Source organism: Porites lutea, chromosome 3 (assembly GCF_958299795.1).
Source record: "Porites lutea chromosome 3, jaPorLute2.1, whole genome shotgun sequence".
NCBI classification, from domain to species: domain Eukaryota; kingdom Metazoa; phylum Cnidaria; class Anthozoa; order Scleractinia; family Poritidae; genus Porites; species Porites lutea.
In genome coordinates, this window is record NC_133203.1 from 36357006 (window position 1) to 36373003 (window position 15998).

A 15998-nucleotide genomic window follows, 5' to 3' on the forward strand; every position below is an offset into this window, starting at 1 on the left:
AACAAAATACCTAAATAACTAGAAATATGTAGAAATAGAAAGGTGTTCATTCTTTCAAAGATAACATGCTGATTTTAAGGCTTCATATACAATAGGTTTTTGAGTAACTGCTGGTTTGAACCAACACCCTCCCGGACGCGATCATATACCCGCCTCCTTAATAATATTTCGGCCATGAATAAAGTGCGTGCTTATCCACAGTCATCCTATGCCTCCCAGATAATAACTGTGTGACGAGCTCTACAAGGTTCAAGTGGGAACTCACATGAGTTCATTTTACTTGACTGCCATATTGGATTTCATTTTTAACATTTCAGTTAGCCATAATATCGTTAAAATTTAAAGTTTTTGCGTGTTTGTAAAAGATATCGTTATTAAACATTTCAATGTCTTTTGTCCATATATTACGATGGTAATTCAGTTTTGGCAAAAAACTGATGCAAGAAACTAAAGGTCAGTTCTAATATTCCTCGGTTTCATGAATTCCTCCTTTCCTAGCCTTGTATTTGAATGTTAAAACTGGACAGGTGGCATTCCTTTATGTCTACAGTGTTCAATTTCTTAAGTGTTGGGATCATTTCTCATCATAACCTCGCCAGACGTAATTGAAACCTCTTGAGTCGAGTAGAAATAAAGCGGTAATAATGTTTTGTTTTGTTTTGTTGTTGTTGTTGTTGTTGTTTCGAATGTACCGGATGCATGAAACCCGTTTCGTTTCGGTCGAAAGTTTGGAAAAAGAGTTTTCACTAAGTGACGACAAATTTGTTAAGAAATTAAAATGAGCGGAAAAACTGTATACATATATTTGTATCTGCTTCATAAAACGTCAAGGCCAGTAGAACATTTTTGAAAACTTGCTACGCCTGCTACCTGTTTTACGAAAAAGGAAATAATAAACGAGTTAATAATTGAGCGTTATTTATTATACTCAGAATCGAAAGAGTTGAATTACATCAGCTATTAAAAGTCAGCCTGCATCGCTCAAGCTTTCATCCCTCAGTTATAGCTACGAATCTCCCATCGTGTTCGACAGCTTAAAGTAAGCAACTCTCGAATTCTTTTTTATCCGCCATGTTGGATTTAAACTAAGAAATCGAGCCTTTGACCAGTTAAGGACAATCTCGCATAATGTGGCTTTCTGTACTACATCGCCTGCCACGCAGGCTACTCAATGAGATGTGACCTTATAAATGAGGATACTAAACAGACTCGTCGAAACAAATTATAAGATTCGAAAGAAACTCTTTATGAAACGTGAAGTCGAACCTCAACCTTGACTGCAACTTTCACAGGCTTTAGAACTTAACTAAAGTAAAAAGGTTTCTTAAAGCTGCCCGGCAAATAGTAGCCTCTTCACAGACCCTCTATTTTCTCTTCAAAATCCGACGAGCGCGCGTGATAAAATATAAACCGCAGGGATTTATTGACCGCCAGCGCAAGGGGGTAGGGGTCGGGGAAGTAGAATTTATTTTTCTTTCTCGCGATCCGTGCTCGCTCTTACTCGCTCGCTTCGCTGGCGTGCTCGCCTCGCTCTCGCGCACGCCGATGTTTTCCAAAAGAAGAAAAGAAAAATAAAACAACGTTTGTATACAGGCTATGCAAATAGCAAATGTTCAAGATATGATACAATATGTATGATTTAGAAATAAATTAAGCGGGGGAGGGACAGCAGGAGGTCATTATATTCTCACTATTATCTTGTCCACTCTCAAATATATAGGAAGCTTAGTCTGAAGTCTGAAGAATATCAAGCAACGGTGATAGCTTACTTGCTTCCTTATTGCCCAAAAGACATATTATGTTTTTTCCCGCTGAGGAAAACGTTTGTGATGCGTATCTTACATGCTATTTCAGAAAAATCAAACAAGAATTGTGTTCTTATGATATATGACGCTTTATTTTCAACAAAGGAAATTTCAATCCACAACGCTTGGAAAAATTTGGTTGAGTTTTTTTTAGAACTGAATGACTAACTGTTTAATCAACAAAGAGTCCAATACGACCGGCGACCACGCCTGGAGGCGTTGGAACGTATTAAAATAGATTTTCCCGCTGTAAAACCTCAAAATTCCCCTGTCAGTACATATGAAATTGTTCTTTTTAAAAACCTTGACCTTGCTTGCTCTATATTTCGTTAAAAAATTCCTGTGAACTCGGATGAACATATGTTTGGCCTTATTTATATAGAATAGATTTGAAAAAAACATGCGCTTACTGAGTTTTCGCATTTCCCGCTGTAAATTTGCATTGTTTCATACGTGTGTATGCAAACGCATATGCTAAAAAATCCGCTCTTTAATCTATATTCAGTCATTTGCTGCCAGGTGACTAGATTCTCAAAAGGGCCCTAAGTCAGATTTAATATGGCGCCGGACTTCGTCGCTCGCAAGAAGCTCGCTCCGCTTGCTAAGAAACTCGTGAAGCCGACTTGTAGCAAGTATACCACGTGCACGTGACCGCCGTCTATTCAGGTAGACTAATTTTGTTCCCATTTCGGCCTATCCATAAAATCGAACTAAATTTAGGCACTTGTTGTCACATGACTTCAAATTAAAGTCTTAAATCTTAGTTCACTAATTTTGTTCGCATTTCAGCTATGTTTTGTAGTCGCGAAAGAAAAGAGTTACTTAAGTTCCTTGTAAAGTGATTTCACATATCCAAATTATTCCAACTCAGCCAATTTGACCAGTGTAGCCAAAATCCCTGGAATTGATATATTGAGAATGTATCCAAGTTCAGAACGAGAAAGAAGAATTGTACGCTATCCATGAAATGTCATATCAGGAAATTTCAGGTCGTTGTCGTGCAGTGAGGGCACAAGGCAAACTCTCGTATCCAGCGTCTTCGTTCCCCTTGACCACCGGTCGTCAAGCCAGCATGCGAAGTAAGGGACGAAGACTCGAGGTACGAGATTGCGGCACAAGAGAAATGACGCATGTGTGACGCATGTGCAAAATTATTTTAAACCCCACTGATTTAGGGCTGAAACTACTATCTTTTATGAGCCTTATGCTGACTCTGCCTCCATAAATTTAGTCGTCACTCATCATTCGATGTTAGCAAACGCTTTGTTTGAAATTCAAGCAAAGTGCTATCTCAGAAATAGAAGCATCTGAATTTGTTCTTTGTTTTTTTGTTTTGTCTGTTTTTATAAGGGATACAGATCGCATACCATTTGCCCTGAAAAAGGCGCTGCATCAGGATTTTAAAATTAGAAGTTAGCTAAATATTTTCCAATAAATCTTTGACAACCCAGGTTTTGACTGTTTGTTGTTTGAGCACGCCTCGAACCGCAGAATTGCTACCCCACGACGGTCTAGTTTTTTTGCTAACTTAGTGTATTGTCTAACAAAAGGAAGTCGGTAGAATGTATTCGTTCGGCTGCGCACGCCTCGATGACCGCGACTTTGTTACCCTGGGGTCTCTACAAGGAAGTCGTGTATCATATCTGAGAATAAACTTGTTTTAATCATCATAATTATTTTTAGCATTATTACTCAACGCCATGAAAAGAGAGTCCCAATAAATTATTGCGTTTGGATATTTGAAAAAGCCTAGAATAAAACGTTTCAACTCAGTTACACCTGCTTTCCAAGCACTTGCTGTAATTCCTGTTCCAATGCTCGTCTCTTTGTTTTAAGTTTTCTTCTCTTTCTGGTTTTGATGTGAGCTGATGTGGGCGAAGTTTTTCTTGATCGCTTTATAATAAACACAATAGCAGCGTTATGTCATATTAGGTGGAAGTTGGTGATTTGAAAATATTTTTTCTTTATACAAAGGTGGGATTTTTCTTTCAGCTGTGGGTTTAAAAAGGTCAGTTATTGGAAGCCTGTCATAATAAGATAGTTTTGTAATCGCCTTTTTGCGCCCGTTCTTTAACACCGGAAAGCGTCGTTTTAGGCTAATCGTCTTTTACAGAGATTTAGATGACGAAACTGATTATTGATTTTGAGTTGAATTGTAAAATAGCTCAAGTTCAACTGTGCTACATTATTTTTGTTTTAGATTTTTTGTTATCTTATGAACGCAAATGCCAGAATCTCTAATTATGAATCAGCAAAATAAATCATTACGGAAGTGTTCGTTCCCGGTTGTTGAGCAATCAACAAGAAAAAAATGCTCCGGAATCTTTCCTACTGACGTCTACAGTCTAACCTTGTTGAGTTGATTCATGCTCCCAAAAACGAGAAGTCGAAAGACAACTGCAGACCTGATCATAACAGGGGCACCCAACGAGAATATAGTTCAAAACCACTTAAACATATCATTGTTAAACGTATTTTAGTATTTAAACGGTAGATATAGGCATATTTTTATCCCCTAAAAATTTTTCATCTGTTCGGATTTCCTAGCCGAACGTCTAGTGATCCGAAAATTATAGGGATCAAAACTGACCTTTCCGAAAATTTCAGCCAGAAAAGAGGCTCCCGAAAATTCTAGGTGACCTTTCTATGGTAAAAAGCCGTTAAAAATGGGCAATTATACAATTTTTTAGATGTTCGAAAATCCTAGGAGAGGCAGGCAAGCAAGAAATTTTGCAACAAATGTTTCGAAAATTCTAGATCTCAAATCGTCTTCCGAACAGATATTCTTCCGAAAATTGTCGTTGGGTGCCCCTGTCATAACAACGTGTATGGACTTTTCATAACAACGCGAGTTCCGCTAATTTAGCAGGCTCGTTTTAAATCAAGTCAGTACGAGCTAAGAACTTAATCGATCATACTGTAACCTTGTACCTTTCTGGGTCAAACAAAGCCATCACGAGTTATTTTTGCTTCAGACATACGAACTATTAATTCGTGATATTTTTATAAATAAGCGGAATGAGCCAATTGTATTTGAGGCAAATACTATTATAGGGCGAGGAAGTGGTTTGAAGCCACGAAAACCTTTGATAACACTTCAAGGCAGGTATTGGAGTCAGCAACGGGCATTTTAAGTGCGTGTGTGGTCTTGCATTTATTCAGTGACTCTCTTGGCCGAAGAAGGGAAATCATGATAGCTATAGTTAAACCGGCAGAGGAATAAACAAACTTACACCAATGGCAGGTGAGCAGTAAAGCCGGCAGAGTTGATGGTCCCGCGAAAATAGGCGATTAAAATGGGTTATTCAACTACTAAGTCAAGTTAATTCAGTAGCTTGATGCTAGGTCAATATGAGTCTGCGAAATACTGAAATCTTGTATTGTAAGCAATACCTTCCTTAGCTTACTGACTGCTACGAGCTTTATAACTTATCTTTACTATTGTCTTGAAAGGAGCTGAGAAGTTACCAGAGCAGTCTTCCTACATTAATACAGCCCAACTTTATAAAACGTGCACTTTAACCTCTTGAAAATGAAATGCTCTGCGGTCTTCGTGGTTATCCACCCTCAAAGTTAGACTAGAACCGAAGGAGATTCTAACTTTGGGTCTGTGGATAAATTACTTTGATCTAAAACTGTGAACACATCTACAACAGTGATCCAAGAAAGAGGCCTCATTTGTTATAAGAGAGATGTCATTTTGCTAAAGCTGGTTTCAGTACTTGAAGGCCATAAATGTAAGCACCTTTTTCCCTATTTTAATTTACTCGGAACCCAACCACTGTTCTATCGGCGTTAAATTGCACATATAAAATACTCGTTCTTGTGAAAATTCAAATCCTGCACAAAAAAAAACTTCGTGTATGGCTACAGAAAAATAACGCATCTTAAATCTCCTAGTCTTCGCAAGGAATTCGTTATTGGCAAACTTCTTGTTGTAAGCAAAAAAGAATTGAAACCACAATACAATGATGCAGAGCAGATATCAAACTGCTTAACCCGATTTTCACTGTGACTTCCTAAAACCAACGTAAGGAAGTTGAACCTGTGGCTTTGTAATACTTCTTGTATCACATGGAGCTAGTGTTTATGGACTGCTAATGATATCATCCTAATCCAGTCTGGAATGCAAAATAACAAATTTAATCCTTTTTTCCCTTCGAACTTTTCATTAATTGGTAAATCACAAAATTCGTTACGTTTAAAATGCAGGATCTCTAGAGTTGTACAAGGAAATAACAAATCCAATTAAAAATGGAAACTGTGTAAGTAGGATTTACTTACATAAGGGTTGGGCAAGCGCGGACGGAGCAGGAGATAATTCTAGCCTGCGTGGCAATCCCCCTCCCCTTTTTCCCTTCCTCCCTATCCCCTACCCCCTACCCCTTTCGACGCCTGCTACGCAGGCTAGAGATAATTCCTGCCCTCAAAAAATTAAACAAGAACTGTTGAAGTATGATGGTGTAGAGTTTAAGATATGAGCGGGTTTCCGATGGAGGGTGGAGAAAGCCCCAGAAGCATTCGTCCAGCCGATTTCGGGAAGTACGCGAATGGTGAAATACAAGACCTGCAGGGTCTGGTATCTACTTTATGCAGGACGCGTTTGCACTATGGGGTCTGCAGAAGTTAAACTATTTAATTATGTTGTGGGTTATTTTCAAGTGACATGAATGACAAAACCACTAAGCTGATATTAGGAAGCGACGAGAACTTTACTTCTGCTGAACAGTCACACGGTTACAATTATGCTCTTATTTCCAATCACTCCATGTGGGTTGCCCACTCCATGGATGATATAAAGAAATTAACCATGCCCTCGCGAAGAAAAGGGTTGATTAAAAAAAAAAAACACTGAATGAACAATTATTCCATTGATTTTGGGTCCGGGGGAGGCCAGTCGTGGAGCATCTAATAAAGACAAGAAAGTACTGTAATTATCTTATTTAACTACAGAGGAGTGTTGGTGATGAACGAAAAAAAGGCAAAGCTGGTTTTACAGTAAAGGAACTTGATATAAATGACAATATTTTGAAAGGTTCTTCAAGCTGCTTCACTCTCAAATGTCGATAAATTACAGCCCTACGTTTTTATGTTTATCTAAGCTGTTTATACAACTTATTAGATTTACGATTTGAATCCGGTAATTCTGGTTTGTCAGACTAATCTTTTTATTACTATTTTTATTTTCATGCCTAATAATTCAATGTTTAAGAGCAGTTTTGTAGTACGTGCTTCCACTTTCCCCATAGTAGAAAACACTTAATTTAGAAATGTACGATCATTGTATGTTGTGTGGTAATGTTTGTTATTCTTTTTGAACGAAATTGTCGACAACTCTATTGTCATGGGCAAAAAAAGAACAGAAGGAAGGATTCTAATGAACAATCAACAATGCAAGCAAAAAAATAATAATGAAAGGATTGTTACGAAATAAATTTGAGGGATGACCGAGTGCCCTTGGAATCTTGAATTTCGTCTCCTTGGCGCAGACGTACCAGCTTATTTCCGTAGCCGATGTCAATCCCAAACAGACTTAAAGAGAAACTTTCCAGCTTTCTTATTACAAATATAAACACATACCATGGTATCATTTGATACTAAAGTAATGTTCAAAGACATTTCATTTCAATAGGCAAAGTTCAGAGATCTTTTATAAATTCAAAACGATGTCGTCCTCCGGTAGAATACAAACAATCTGACGGTATTGTTCTCCAAAGCAGGAGCAGCGCCCACAAAAATCATGTCGAGGTACAAATTAGAAAGACAGATTAGAGCAGATACTTGCACTGGTTATGCTCGTTGCTTGGAAAGCAAATTCTTGTAATTTAATGATTGCATTAATGCACCAAAAGGAAGCCAATAAAAATGGGGCGGATATCAATGGTTATCTTGCTGATTGCGGTGGCGCAATTCTAACAATAAAGGGAAGTTGGAGGGCCGGGAATCCCTTCCTATTTCATCACGGTATTTTTATATCTAACAAAGTGTGGTTATCCTCAGTTGTCTGGTGTTTATAAAGGCGGATACCCGCCAACAGAGGGTCCATCAAATAATACTGTATATAAATGAAGGCCAATAGGACTAAGGTACACCTTCGTGTTGCGGGGTTTTGCCAGAACACGAGCGAACTTGGCTTTGGAGATCCCTCAGCAGAGTGAATTAACGACAGTTAACGTTCTCGAAGGAAGCAAACATGGTGAAACAAGTATACCTGGAAGAAAATTTTGGGCTCTTTTCCCCGAAATATTTGCTGCTTTGCTTTTTGTCATGCCTCGTTATCGCAAGTAAGTTAGATGTGTTCATTTTGTGGGGTTTTCTCTCAGTCAGTTTGGTCCAAAGCCTTACATTCTCTTAAATTTTTGGAAGCTACAAAAATAATTGCTATCACCAAAACTTTTATTTGTAATTTGTAATACCTAAACTGGTCAGCACCTGTCGTTATATGAATAATTTGCAGGAATCACGAATTCACATACAAAAAAAATAATTATGACGTGGCACGACCTGTTAAAATCCGTGAACAAAAAAATGATTAAAATCTGCTGAGTAACAAATGATAAAAGGTATAATCAATCAAAAATAACAAATACATCAGACAGTGAAAGGTTACATTATTTCCACTTTGGGGTCTATCGGATTGAGTCGGAATACATTTTAGAATAAACTACATCTGGACACTGGTGATCTAAACTGCCTCGTGGCGGCATTTTAATTCGCATACGCTCTATGTCTTTTCGCGGCCGAGGATAAACATTCTCCATTTTTCTGCCGGTTTTAGCTGAAAATTTCCTTGCATTGTTTTAAAATTAAAGCTAAGACACTTCTGTTTTAGGTTGTATTGGGGATATAGATTACTCTTGGTGCAGGTTTTAATCGCTTAGTTTTGCCGCTCAAGTTTTATACGGTTAAGCTAAAAGGTTGTATTGTATTTACAGATTTTCAACACGAAAAATTGTATCATTTTCGAAATCTTAAGGCCTTGGGTTTGTTCTTAAAATATCCTTAAAATTACGCAAATTTCAGCCTCGATATTCTTATTAAAAATATTCTTTTAAAAATGAGTGTAATGACAGCTTCCTCTTGCCAGGTCACGTTGCTGCCTAAATGCTTGATTGACTCTTATACAGCTGTCTTTCTGTCCCTTGTAGGTACTCATTCACAAGTATGCAACAGTCGTCAGTTGTTTGGAAGGGATTATACAGGTCAAATCGAATGTCCCTTTACTGCGCAAATTGTCTCCTGGTTCAGAGATAATAAACCAATTATTAATGGAACGGATGACCTATATCAAATAGAGGAACGGTTAAGCAATGGTAATATTCGTAGCAAGCTTTTCTTCTCCTTTGTCCGCATGCAGCATGCTGGATTCTACACTTGTAAGGCAAATACAAGTCACAACAATACAAGGAGCTGTAAAGTACAAGTTAAAGTTCTCTGTAAGTATTAACTTTCAGGTGGCTTTAACCGAATAACAAATTAGTTGGTGGGTATAATTAAAACCAGCCAGAGGAAAACCCCAAAATTCTGCGACGCTACCACTGGTTTTCCCGCGAAATGACGTCTGAGAAACGAGCGCAGAAGTTCCGAACTGATGACGCATCACTACCCAGATCTGAGCAGTGCTTCTGATTGGTCATGCCGGGTGGGAAAATTCCTTCAACCAATCAGAATCACTACCCAGATCTAGGGACTGACGCGTCATCAGTATGGAATTTCTGCCCTCGTTTCTCAGACGTCATTTCGCGGGGAAACCAGACGTGGTGTCGCAAAATGTCGGCTGTTTAAGCAGGCTACGTACAAACTTGGAGTCCACAGATATATCTCACCGAATTTATGCAATCTGATAATGTTGGATCTGGCTAAATTGCGCAGTATAACACATGTCAAAGTATAAACATTTTATGCGTGGCCTAAACTCTTTTTAATAAGAAACTTTTTTATATACTAACATTGTGGGTTAAATTAACGAAATTTTAAGGATGCATGACAAAGACGTTTTCGAGTGTCAGTCGAAGTAAGGAAATTCGATACAATATATTCGCAAAACTTTTTCGCATGAACGTTATTGTACCATTTAAAAGTGTGGTATCCTTTCCATTTCTAACACAACGATTAAACTGTCACTTGACATGAACAGTATATCAGCAGTTGGCATTAATGAAATACGGTATACGGATATCAATAATTTTGAATCCTTCGGCTGTAAGGTTTAAAAGCGAAAGGGCATGTGCGCACAGAAAGCCCCATTTTTCTCCCTTTTCAAAATAATAATACACGTCCACCTGCAGTGCATTCGCATAGTTTTCACACAAAAACGCTAAAACGATGAAAATACGATAGCATGCCTTACGGAGCATGCATAACGCTATATGCTGAAGTCTGCACAAATCGGCTCCTGATGTATGACATCATCATCTTATTCTAATGACCTTCGTTTTCGTCCGTCCACACGTGAACGAGAAGCCGGCGTTTTCAAAAACCTCCACTCTGAAGTGCGTTTTTGAAAAGTTGCGTTTTCCGTGACCGGTTTCGCCTGTTACGCGCGGAGGGTAAGCCAAGCAGGAAATAAAAATCTCCGTTACGCTTTCAAACAAAAACGGATACGTGTGCTCGAGGCCACACAAGAATAAAAAAATATTTACTTTATTTGAGTGTCAAGGTATTTAGCACGAAAGTACTAATAAGGGACACTATATTAACGTCTCCTACTGGAGACGGGACCGCCATTTTACATGGTCATCCGAGCCATGTGAAGGTCTAGCAGCTTGAAGTGCAAAGCAAGTACCTTCATGTCTCAGTTATTTTAAGACCCTGAGTATTGGTCCGGTCCCGAATCGAACCCGCGACCTTCCGCTGTGCTGTCAAGCGCTTTACCAACTGAGCTAATCCTGCCGCGGTAAATTCAATTCAGCCTAAAGTCGGCAGAAAAAAAAGCATGCGCAACTTTGTCATGAAAAATATATTAGTGAAGAACGAGTTACATGATCCTGTCATAAAAAAATTGAGCATTGACAACGAAGTTTAGACTCAAGGATAAAAAAAAATGCACCAGCGACCTTTTTGTGCGATTCCATCTTAGACTCTTTCAGCTTGGGGCACCGGCACTCCGCTAAAAATGTTTAATCCGCCCTTGAACCTGAAGCCTCGCTTAAGTTCAAATGAAAAATACTTGGCACTTCTTGGGTTTCTCAGTGGTATAGTGACTAGAGCGCCCAAACAAATATTGTGGGGAGGTCTGCATTATTAGTACTATTAAATATTTATGTACCTACTTATTTATTTTTTATTTTTACTTTTCTATTTACTTATTTATTTATTATTTATGCATTCAGTCCAGCACTAGCAAATGACATATCGGAGAATATCACATTTTTCTCTAAATGTAGGTGACACGGATTTTTCCCGCTGGGAAGGTTGATTTACACGGGAAAAAATTGACGTAGCGTTCTTGTGGCGATTTTTCAATTTTTAGCCATCAAAGAATGGTACATAAACTCCTTTACTCTTGCCTGCCTTACGCATCCACTGACTCTCCTGAGAGGGTGTGTTTAAAAAGCGGGGTGTTAGAAACAAAGGCGGGGCGCAGCAAGAGTCGGTAATAAAGGGGGCCGCATGCTTAGGTCTGTCCGGAACGGCTTTAGTGGCTTTAAACTCCAACGAACTCTTGCCTCCAGATGTGTCGGCCGATGGCACAGTTGGTGTCACTAGCTGAGATTGCATAACAAACAAGATAAAACGTTCAAGCTCTGCCACTTGGTGTAACAATAATCTAATACAACTGCATTCTGTATTCAGGTCCCGAGGGCTATATTTCACCAATTTCCAAAAGGGTCAGAGCCAAGGAGTTCTCTTCCACAAGTTTACATTGCTCTGTATTGTCCTGGTCACACTGCTGGTTTGGTCCTGTCGAGTTGACGTGGGAATATGGAAACAGCACCCTCCAAAACAATACTAAGTATACAATTAAGAAGCGTGATAAAAAACGTGAGTGTAGAAATAGACTTCTGGAAGCCGAGTTTTCTCTCGAAATTAACAACCTAACAGCTGGCGATGAGGGAATGTATTTCTGTAAGATGACGTGCGACTTTGAAGAAGAAAAACAAGGAATTCAGTTACGTGTTCAACGCCCAGTTGCTCAATTCACCTAGGAATGGTTCAACCTCTTAAAGGGGCTGTGTCACGGCAGTCCAGTTCATTTTGTTTAATTTTGCCAATTACTCGTCCTCAATCGCTATGGAACTTAAAGTAGGCAAAGAAATTACATGTCAATGACATCCGAGACAAACAAATATGTCTCCTGAGTATTATTTTTGAAGCTGTAAGCAGCAGGGATCAACTTTGAAAAACTGTTAGGCTGAATAGTTTTCAAAAACCCGAATTTCAATCCGTTTCAATCTTCTTCAGTTTTGCCCATCCGTGGCATCTGTTGTTTCTGTTATGTTATTTTAACCTTCCTTTAAAGTTTTAAGCGGTTATTTTTGTGTTTCTCTTAATTTAACGGGCATTTTGTAATTTCCTAATTTGGCTGAATTTCGTGACACAGCTCCTTTTATGTACCCATCCCATTTCCTTTCAACCGCTCCATGGGTGAGTAGCCCATTTTACAGTTTCAAGTGAAAACGAGGCTGGGCCGGGTTGTTCAAAGCTGGGTTATGATAACTCAGGCTTAGTGATATGAAAGTGTAAAAAGCTAATTCAGTTTCATTCTTATTGTCTACAATTTGATGATACGATGCTCTAAAAAAACGTAGAAAATTATTCGAGAAAATGCTTTTGAACAAAAAAGAAAGTTACCGGGATCAACATTTGAAAAAAAAAACCCTGGGTTTACTAAGCGTTAATCGGCCCTCGAGCAACTGGGTCCTGGAGTTGGCCATATTTTGATACAACCCTCCCCACTTTCTCAGGTAGATCATGTTGTTCATATGCTAACTAGCATATTTTTAAGCATAATTTTCATAAGAAAAGGAAAGAGGTTTGTATCAAAACAAAGTCAACCTCAGCCTCATCTTCACTCAAAGGCTAGGATTCTAATCCCGCAACTGTAAAATGGTCTATTTCTGACTATGTGATGATGATAATAAATGAGAATTAGAATTCGTTGAAATATTAACTTTGTGATATTTGTTCACTCATTTTATTTGATTTTTTTTTTAACTTTTACTGAAATAAAATTGAAAGACCGGCACTCTTTGTCAGAGCATGTAGAGTTTCATATTATTTCATATTATTATCAAATATGGAGTTTAACCCCTTGGTGACGGCCCATTCTTTATTTTTGGACTGGTTTTCGGCTAATTAGCATAAAAATGGCTAAAAATCGAAAAGGGCATATTTTACGCCTAATCCGGATATGTAATTTGTTATTCGTCTATGCGCATCGCATAACCGAAAATTTGGACTTGTTTTCTTATAAAAGTTATTTTTTCGTAAGGTCTTCTTTAAAAACAGTTTTGTTGCCCAGTTTACCGTCCTTCTTTTGCATGGAATTGTGGCTGGCTAGCTATTCAGTAAGGGGACCAATTTAAACTTCAAAGAGTAGTAGATAAAGAGCGAAATTGGCGGTGGAGATTTTCCCCAAAAATTTTTGGTGAGTGTAACTCACAAAGGATTGGGCAGAATATTCAAAACTAGGTATTGGTGTAAAGAATTATCTTTGCTGACATTATTTCTTACCAACTTGTTACTAAACTGAAAGCCAAATGGGTCTAGGAAGGAAAATAGGCATCGTTCAATATGGAAAGAAAACGACCAAAGCAATCCGTCGTCAAAGGGCCCTGTCCACGCTACTGCGCTTCGTTGAAAAAAGCGTTCATTTCGATGCGTTTTGGCCAGTCCGTCCACACTAATACGCTGACCGTTTTTGAAAACGCTCTTGAGAGTGGATCAAAACGCAACGAAAACTCACGCTTGCATATCGTAGAGGCTATGTGGACAGTCCAAAACGGCACAGTCAACCAAACGCCTACATGACCTCCTAATGTAAAAGACGTTAACAAAAACACGGAAAAAATCATTTTTTTCCAAAGTATAATCAGCCACAGAACACGAACAAAGGGCACGAGCAAAGTTAAAACATGAAGCAAAAGTCATGTTCACGGGCCCACCAATGCCCATTTTTCACTGGTGCAGGTCTAGGCAGACTTTAAAACTCGGTGTACTAGGGGAAAAGCCGCATAATTGTCCACTCAAAAAATCACACTGTCTGCGATTTAATTTGGGATTTTTTAGCCAGGCCTCAGTCTTCAGCAGTTTTTACAGTTTGTATCAATTTCTCTGACCCAATATGAAATTGCTTGCCGCGCTGACTCGTAAACTCCGAGCAATATTTTTCTTTTAAGTGATAGCCTACGTGTAGACACACTCTCCTCCCGCTTTTCCTTTGGGTGCGGCTACACGTAGGCTACTAAGTGACAGTAGATAGAGAGCACTTGCGGGGGTGGGGAAAACGATGAAGCCAATTTTACCTCCCTATACTCTACTCTGCCGACTGAAATTGATTCTGAAGATTTCTACAGCAATCCCTCTTTTTTCTCTTTTCTTATACTTTCATTTATTCTTTTCACACATTAATGCAAGACGGGGGGACCTGATGCAAGACTTGTTTAAATGTAGGTGAATGACCTTTGAAAAAAGTCTAAACTAGCGCCTACTACGACCACGACAGACAAAATTGCGTCTTATGTTTCGTGCCATTTGATCGCTTTATTTTCCTTACACATCAGTTTGGATCTCTTTGCAGACTTGATTTATAGCCAGCAAATTTGCTTAAAGGCTTCCGAACGTAATAAAGTAAAGATTAGACGACATCCAAATTTTATCTAAGAGTTTTACATTTACACGACAATGTGTCCTTATTCGCAATCGTAAATAAACTGCAAATGATCTTTTAGAAGTCATTGATCTTCTGGTTGCACAGTCGTCACTGAGTCGTGCTGATGACTGCGATTGAACTGTCGTTCCGAATCGTTTGTTTAGATGAAAGACATGATGACTATGGAGCCTTTCAACACAACGAGCTCGAATACAAGTTCACAACAAATGTTAAAATCTTATTCGGTTTTGGGGAGACTATGTACCAGGTGTGATAGTACCGCGAATCTAGGAAATTCTAGGTGCAGTTGGGCGGGGGGGGGGGGGGGGGGTAAGGCGACTTGTGCGGGATTCTCGTCCCTTTATCCTTACCCAATATCCCACCTGAATCATAGTTCTCAAGAAACGAATTTTTTAAAACCAACACACCCTTACATTAGACTCTGGTTCCAGACTCGAAAGCACAACCCTAATTCAAAACCAAACGGTCAATATACTAGATCCTTCAGTTTTCTTTTTCGTTTCCTTTTATCTCCTCAACTGAAGTTTTGTCTTCCAAACCGAAAATATTGGATAAATTTGTTAAAATATATATATATTTTAATTTGTTATACTACTGTGTTTACTTCTTCATCGCTTTGCTTCTGGATCAGTTTACCGTTTACATACATTTTGCATAAAAGCTGTTTGCACTCGATCCAGCTAGGTCTACAACTGAAAGATCGGGTACCACACTCAACATGTTTAAGGGATCAAAACCGTACTCTTTGGCGTCGAACAAACCTAGACATAAGGGACGCCCCCGGTAAAATTTCACATGTTTCGTTGACATTCAAGGGCACCGAAGGCATTCTCGTATGAAAATGACGGGTTTGCTCGTCAGAAAACGAAGATTAAATCCCTAAACCCAAACTGGGTTTGGCTGACGCTTTATGTAATATACCTTTCTTTATGTCCTTCTTTACGAACAACACTAAACGATAAGGTTAAGAGCAATGATGGCACTTTTAATTAGAGTGGGGCCTTCAGTTCGCGAGGACCCGAGCTCGATCCCCGGTGACATCACATCCATGTTTCAATTTCTTTCCTCTTATCTTTAACTAGCTTTAAAATACCCTTAAACGGAGCACTGATGGAGTGAGAGGCTTAAATGAGCGCATGGTTCCTTTAGCTTTCTACCTTTGTGAATATCCTTAGTGAGAACATGGATCTGTAATTTTCACTGAATTATTATTCCTGTGCGAGACGAGGAGAACCCCGTCATTTGCATAGGAATTTCCCCAGGGGGTAAAGGGCACAGCAAAAAAAAAATATATGTTTTTAAATTTCTCTTCCGATTAAATGTAATTTATTCATGATTATCAGGTCTGATCTGAAATA

General features: G+C 38.8%; 1 protein-coding gene across 1 annotated transcript; it reads left to right on the forward strand.

Moving 5' to 3' along the window:
• The first annotated feature begins 7912 nt into the window (after nt 1–7912).
• On the forward strand, nt 7913–12912 carry LOC140929677 (cell adhesion molecule Dscam2-like). The gene is made up of 3 exons (XM_073379406.1): nt 7913–8089; nt 8954–9241; nt 11601–12912. Exons 1-3 carry the CDS (start codon nt 7999–8001, stop codon nt 11951–11953), a joined length of 732 nt encoding a protein of 243 aa, XP_073235507.1. The 5' UTR covers nt 7913–7998; the 3' UTR covers nt 11954–12912.
• The last annotated feature ends 3086 nt before the right edge of the window (nt 12913–15998 follow it).

Excerpts from the sequence above, each read along its gene's own strand:
- LOC140929677 (XM_073379406.1), top strand. The coding sequence starts at position 7,999 with ATGGTGAAACAAGTATACCTGGAAGAAAATTTTGGGCTCTTTTCCCCG. Across the intron at positions 8,090-8,953 it reads GTCATGCCTCGTTATCGCAA|GTACTCATTCACAAGTATGC; the intron begins GTAAGTTAGATG and ends TGTCCCTTGTAG. Across the intron at positions 9,242-11,600 it reads AGTACAAGTTAAAGTTCTCT|GTCCCGAGGGCTATATTTCA; the intron begins GTAAGTATTAAC and ends TTCTGTATTCAG.